This window comes from Morone saxatilis, unplaced genomic scaffold (genome assembly GCF_004916995.1).
Source record: "Morone saxatilis isolate NCDOM2014 unplaced genomic scaffold, NCSU_SB_2.0 Contig21, whole genome shotgun sequence".
Lineage (NCBI taxonomy): Eukaryota > Metazoa > Chordata > Actinopteri > Moronidae > Morone > Morone saxatilis.
The window spans coordinates 21,412,863-21,420,477 of NW_023339774.1; the positions used below are offsets into that span (position 1 = coordinate 21,412,863).

Sequence of the window (7,615 nt, forward strand, 5' to 3'; positions counted from 1 at the left end):
TTAAGTTAATAAACTTAAATGGTTTAAGTCAAACAGTTTGAGTTGAACTAACTCATTTGGGTTTTACAGTTTGTATGTTTAATTTTATGTTTAGTTTAATTTTTAAGGGATTTTTTACACTGTAACCAGTTGAAACTGATTACATCAAAATTTAAGTACAACAAACTCAATTTTGTAAGTTTAAAAAAACATTCTTGATCAAGTAGTTTTAGTAATTTTAATTATTTAATTATTATTTTTATTTGTACTGTGAAAACAAAATACCCAGTAAAAAGTAAACTATGTTAGTGTCACTTAAAATTACTAGTAAATCTTGTTTAATTCACAGAATTGAGTTTGTGTTACTTAAACATTTCAGTGTAATCTGTTTAAAAAAATGTTCAAATATATATTTTCTTGTTGCACTGCTTTAGGCTGCATTAGTGGAACAGTGTTTTTTATATATATTTACACAATAAAAAGAGAATAAACTGAAGATTTCTTGACAAAAATGTGTAAAAAGTGACATTCCCACATCATTGCTGTCTATCAGGCGTTCAGATCTGGTGGCGTGAGAGCAGAGCGGCGTCCAGATCTGAAAGCTGAGACGTCTCTTTGATGCTGACGAAGCTTTTTATGTGGCAGCTGACCCGTCTCCTCCTCTCTGTCTCCTGTATTTTGTTTCCCAGGGGGGCCTTTTCAGTGGTGCGCCGCTGTGTCAAACTCTGCACAGGCCAAGAGTACGCCGCCAAAATCATCAACACCAAAAAGCTCTCGGCCAGAGGTGAGAGGAGGAAGTGAAACGCAGACATTAACAGAAACATGGTTGAGTGTGTGTGTGTTTGTGTGTGTGTGTGTGTTTGTCCCAGATCTGAAAGCTCACATTAGCATATTTTAGCGAGTGTTTGATTCCAGCGTGTGAAGCCTCCACGTCTGTTCCTCCGAGACAGGCAGATGAAGAAGAAGGACGACAGAAATCAACATTTTTACTGAAGGAAAAAAGGCAGAAAGATCCTGAGTTTCTGCTCAGTTTCCACATTTTACTGCAGATTGTTGTGCTGGTTGTGACAGAAGATGCAATCAGTGTCCCTTTAAAGGTTGTTTGGAGCATTATGTCTCCGTCTTTCTCAAAGTTGAATCGTCAAAATGCTAGAAAACGCCTCAGGAATCGTCTGAAAATAGCAGCAAAATGAGTGAGATCATGATTATGGATCATCAATCTCTTTAGTTAGTCAGAACTCTTCATCCTGTAAGATCACACAAACATTTGAGTTCTTTCTTCTCTCCTCATATCCTTTGTTTCCTCTCCTGTCCACTTGCTTCCTCTCTTCTCTTGTATCGTCCTTTTATTTCCTCTTGTCTCCTCTCCTCCTCTTATTTCCTCTCCCCTTGCTTCTTCTCCTTCCTTGTATCCTCTCTTATTTCCTCTCCTCACGTCTTGTTTACTCTCTACTCCTTTAATTTCCTAACCTTTTATTTCCTCATCTTGTTTCCTCCTCCTCCTCCCTCCTCCTCCTCCTCTTCCTCTTTCTGGAGCGAGGGGGTAAATGGGCATCTGGGACGAATGCAGCCCTCCGGCCGTTCTCACAGATGTAGGAAAGTCGTTTGTGTGTTTGTGTGTCTCGTCAATCACCTTGAGAAAAGTTCCAACTTTAAACTTTATAAACTGAAATTAGGTTTTCCTGATTCATCAGACGTCACTGACACATTTGTAGACCTGTCTGTCTCTCACCTGTCTGTCTGTTGAACTGTCTTACAGATCATCAGAAACTGGAGAGAGAAGCCAGGATCTGCAGATTGCTCAAGCACTCCAACATCGGTGAGACTCTTCATTGTTTCCTCTTTAAAATCACAACATTTAGGTTATACCGGCCTCTTTTTAGGAACCTGTGACCTCTTTACGTGTTTTATGGATTGTAACCCTTTTGGAGCTCCAACTATTACAATAAATTAATAAATAAAATTATCATTTCAGTGGTTTCTGTTGTAAGGGAAGGCATTTTCTTTCAGTTTTTATATCAGTGTGTACCAACGAGCAATTACAGGCAGGTGAACCGTACCAGGCCGTTAGCAGATATCCTATAATACTCTCCGAGAGACGATCAACGTGGGCCCTCCAGCTATTATCAGTGTGACCCCTGAGGTACTTATAACAGCAGACCTGAATAACGGACTCAGGGAGGGACAGTTGTAATTACTGACCTTTTTATCCTTCAACTACACAATAAGAGAAATATAGAATATCACCTGAATGTTTCCCAACTCGTCAAATACTGGTTCCACCTCTTACTCCCTTTAATATAATTTAAACAGGTGAGTTTATATATAAATTCACCCCCCAGACAGTCGTCATGAACGGAGAATATTATTATTGTTACTTCCATGTTTGCTTCATTAGCATCCACATAGGTATTTAAAGTTAGCAATAGTAAATATGCAATCTAGGCTTTCAAACAAAGCTTGCGTGGTTAATGTTGTGTAACAGTCGCACTGGTTAGAGTAACTTAGGTTACTGATGTAACTTGAGTATATTATGGAAGTTAACTTTGGTAACTTAGAAGAAGTCAACATTTACTTTTGGTTTCACACAGGACACAAACAGTTAACCTGAGTTTACTGGGAGAGCAAAAACATGTTTTTCATCAGTAAAATGCTTCAGTGCCGTTCTTTGAAATACTCTTTAAGTTCTGATGTAACTGCCAGCACTTCCTGTAAGGACTCTGATTGGTTCAGTACCACAAACTCACAGGCTGAAGTGAGATGGATTCTTACGTGATTTTGAGTCCAGCTGCTTCGCAAAGGTCACAGACGGCGGCGTCCAATGTTTACTGCGTTCACCATCTTTACGTCACGTTATTACTCGTCGGGCGCTGACTGTGCGACTGTATTTGACGGGTTGGGAGTGAGGACGGGATGACCTTTCCTAAAACAAACACTAAATTATATAATGTAGTTATTCTAAGATTTATATATTATAAATATTCCTCTCTCTCTCTGTTTGTCTCCCTGCAGTTCGTCTCCATGACAGTATCTCAGAGGAGGGCTTCCACTATCTCCTCTTTGACCTGTGAGTTCCTCTCTTCCTCTCTTCCTCCTCTTCCTCCCTTCCTCCTCTTCCTCTCTTCCTCCTCTTCCTCCCTCTCCCCTGATGCTTCATCTTCCATCACATACTCCCTTCCTCACTGCAACTGTCTCCTCCAGGCTCCCTTACTTTCTCTCTTCCTTTGTACTATATCCGCATTCTCCTCATTCCTTCTCCGCGTTTCCAAGGCAGTTTCCCCCATTACATAACAGTCCTCCCCTCCTCCCCCACCTGCCATCCTTGCGGCTTCCACTTTAACACACACACACACACATTTGAACCACAACAACACAACACACACCACCACAACACACACACGGAATGCATGCACACCACCCCCGCCCACCCGGGAGCAAAGAGATCTCCCATGCAGACCCAGTCGGGAGTGAAATCCTAGCCAGCCGGGGCTTTCCCCCCCCTAATCAGGGACATCCCCTCCTGTTCTTGCTGGTGTGCCATGTGATCGATGTGTGTGTGTGTGTGTGTACGTGCTGTGTGGTGTGTGGCTGAAACGCAACCCCCATGTGATGGATAGTAGTAGTGCTGCTGAGCCTGAACTGAAATCAAAAACCCCCAAAAAACCACAGCCACGGCCGTCGCCCGACCCCACGCCCCACCACCTAACCACACCACGCACCCACCCACACCAGCCCCCCACACGCCGCCCGCCCTCAACACCTCCCCCCACACACACACCCCCACCCAAACACCCACACACAACAAAAACAACACACAACACCCAGCCACAAAGAGAAAGAAAGCGAACAGCCCAGAAAACAAAGCGTAACAGGAGACCAAAGGAAAACCAAACAAAAGCAACAGTAGAAAAAAAAAAATGAACGCATTATATCATTTTGGCACTTTTTTCTCTTTCTCTTAACCTCCTGGTCTTTTACGCTGTTCTCAGAGGCAGTGAACTTTTGAGGAACAGGACGGGGGCGAAAGAGCTGCCGCTGGTTGCGGAGGGATATTGCTGGCGGGAGGGAAGTGGAACGGTACAGTGAACGCAGATGCGAGTAAAACACCCGAAAAACCGTGCGTTCTTCCGCTCCTCTTCTTCATCCCCGTGCCATGTGTCAGTCCTCCAGCTTGCCAGTTCCTGTCCACCGCCCGGAAGCCCCCCCCCCCACCCCCTCCCCCCCCCCTCGAGAGTTTCGCAGATGCGCGGTTCTCATATTTGAATTTTTAACACCACCATATTACTACCTATTGTTAAGTACCTTAATAATATTTTTTACAAGCGGTATAACCGGATTTCACTTTCTCGTGGATCTAACACCGTACTACTCTTATTTGCGTCCGCCGAAAAAAAAGATGTGAGTACCTGCATCTTGGAGTTCGACCTCACCAAAGCCGAGAGTTTTACCCCCCTCAAGCCGTACAGGAATTTTGAACAAGACAGAATAGGAAAACATGCTTACAAAATGCCCCACCCACCCCATGACCACGCTTTAACCCCCCCCTCAGGAGGTAGACTTAAATCAATCTTGACTGCTGCGCAAGGCGGTTTGTGCGCAGGAAGCCCCGGAAGACGAGACCGAGAGACGGCAGGAGAAAAAGGAGAGAGGAACTGACAACATAAAATTCCGAAGGGGGCAACAGGGGGAAAAAACCGAGGGCGAGAACGAACAGATCCCTCAGTAAAACGCGTTTTATTATTATTTTCCAGCTGTTCTATAACATGATCGTGTATTTGGTCTCACCTGCCTGTCCATATTTACCGTCTGCCTAACATTACGCTTTTACTTATCAGCCCTAACTTCTTATACTCAAACATTAAAGAAACCAAAGTGCTCATAATTTACAGCACCCCCGTCAACCGAAAAATTGAGAAATGAAGAATTATGAAACAAGCTAACTGTATGTGGGCATTAACACTTTATTGGCATAAGTATGAAGTAGTTTATTTTTATCTGTTTTAATCACTTAAATCCAAGAATTACTGCCCAACAAAGGTCCCAAGCAACATAATTCATTTAATGAAAAACATGACATTTTAGCATAAATTAAAATGTAATTAAAATCACAGGGCTAAAAGTGCTCTCAGCCGTCCAGCGAGCATTAGGAGCAGATCGCACTGCAGGAACTCAGGACACAGGCAAACCATCAATCCAGTCTAGGTTTTCAAAAATAAAATTACCGTTGAAGACTCCAGGTTCACGAATTTTCCACGGCCCACACAACATTATTAGAGGGAGATTTTAAGCGGATTAAACAGCACCGTTTGCTTTCCTTTTGTAAGACAAAATACAACAAGTTAAAACAACATGCACGGAGCCACCCCTCAAGGGCAGCGGAAAAACTCTCTCGGTGGAGATTTTAAGCACATTGTTGTGGCTTGTTGTTTACGTGAGCCTAGATTCCTATTATCCATTTAAATATGCAACGAAAAAATATGTGCTGCAAGAACAAAACAATTAACATCCTACATGCAGCGCTGGTGGGGTTAGCTGGCTCACTAGCCAGCACTGGTTACTACACCTGTATTAGATTAATTAAATTCAAACTCGTCAAAACAAAGCGACACAAACCGAGTGCTGAGGTATCTCAGATGTTTTTCTCTCATCTAGTTATTTTCCCCAATACCCATCTCACTCGGGCCTTCAGATTCTCCTTTGTTCTCTTTGCCATAAAATTATGCTGAACAAGCCAAAAAAAAGACCAAAAATCAACCCCACCACCCAAAAACATGCTGGATGTGCATCACTGGATATGTGTTTGTGAATGGTTGTCGGGTGTGTGAGGTTAGCATGGACAAATTGAAAACATTAAACCTGGTCCAACAGCTATCCTCATCTGACAGGAGTTTCCTCTTCTGCCGCTCCATTTTCTGCAACCACACACACTCGCCCCTTTCCATCACTCCCTTGCTGGCTGTCTTTCCACCCTGTTAAAGGGCAGGGTTCACCCCAGAATACGCAGAAAACAAAAAGCACATACTTTTTCTCTCTTAATCACAGGTTACAGTCCAGCATGCGCAGAGACTTTCATGTGCTCCAGGTTTTGAGATTATCAGTCACACACAGAATTCGGTTTGACAGCTTGCTTTTAGCAACGAGTCCATTCTGGAAAAACTCCCATAACAAACTCACCCTCAGCGTACCGCTGGTTTGTGTTCAACTGAAGAGAGCTGAACTGACCCCCCGAATCAGTTTGCTACATAGCAGTTCCCGCGACCGTTGGAAGGCAGGACGCAGCCGCGAGGGACGTCAGGAGGGAAAACCAGAACAATATTCTTCTCCACTAAAATCATTGGATCCAGTTTCACCCAAATCACTAGATAAAGTTGTGGCTTTGGTAACAGTAATCAATGAGCTACTGGGGTTAGCCTAACTAAATGAATCTTCAAGATTGATTGACGGGTGAATGTCAGGATATTATTGGTTGAAATCAGTTAGTTCATGCTGACGTAAGCACACGTCACATTTAGTTTTACAGGAAGACAAAATGATTGGATTCTGATATAAAAAAAATGTATTTTTTTTGTACATATTTTTTGGCGTACATTGTTAAATAGAGAAACAATATAACTGAGGATGAACACAAACTGAATCCCATTGACCTCCATTATATTTGAGTGGCAGAAATCTCAAAACCTGTAAAAAAAAAAAAGAAAACTATCAGCGAGTTAAATGTGTTTTATTTTGTAGTTCTGGTGGATTAATAACTCTAACTCGATCTTTCTCACTGTACACGTCCTCCGTATTTCCGTCCTTTTTTATGCTTCGTTTTCCTTCCTGTGTTCCCTCCTTTATCTTCTCCTCACCCTGTCGTTTTGTCTCCACAGTCACTGTATCCATCAGATTCTAGACAGTGTGTCTTATACCCACCAACATGACATAGTGCACAGGGACCTCAAGGTGTGTGTGTGTGTGTCTCATTGTGTTGCATTGGCCCTCTGCACAAGGGGCTGCTCTTTTACATGCTTGTGTTTTTTTTTAATTTAATTTCTGCCTGTGATTTAAAGCACTGTGCCTGTGCCTGCTGTCTGTCTGTCTGTCTGTCTGTCTGTCTGTCTGTCTCTTGTTGCCTGTCTTCAGGTCCTTGCTTTTGGGACTCTTGTTGCACTATTTTAGCCCGGTCTGAACTAGAATTTGTGATTTCCTGCGGGTCCCTAGCAGCCCGAGCAGCGTACTCTGTGAGTGAGTAAGCATGAAAGAGAGTTCAGTGGAGTAACGGCGGAGCAGCGCCGGCTTCAGATGCCTGGAAAAAGCTGCTAAAATGTTTCGTCAAAGGCGGCGTTGCTTGAATAAATTACACAGGAGAGTGTGCAGGTTAGACACAGTGCCTCCCACATGGAGCCGCAGCTCACTCCCACACTGCCTGACTAACACTCGACTTTCTTGGAAACCAAAAATAGCAAATACTGCACATCTTCTCCCCTCTCGTAGCTCACAGACAGGTTCACACTTTATTTTATTGTGTGCAAATGTGAGATGATTTTATATATATATATATATATATATATACTGGAAACGTGTGTGTGTGTGTGAGTGTGTGTGTGTGTGGCTCGTATTTGCTGCCTCTGCATGGATGTGACAGTTGGGGGCTGAG

General features: G+C 43.1%; 1 protein-coding gene across 1 annotated transcript in view; it reads left to right on the top strand.

Moving 5' to 3' along the window:
* Positions 1-7,615, top strand: part of LOC118333130 (calcium/calmodulin-dependent protein kinase type II subunit beta) — a gene marked incomplete in the record, with an annotated part of 45,950 nt that overhangs the window by 3,959 nt on the left and 34,376 nt on the right. Inside the window, 3 exon segments of the mRNA XM_035668667.1 lie at positions 669-763; positions 1,739-1,798; positions 2,992-3,046. Of these exon segments, the coding sequence (XP_035524560.1) occupies positions 669-763; positions 1,739-1,798; positions 2,992-3,046 (210 nt within the window).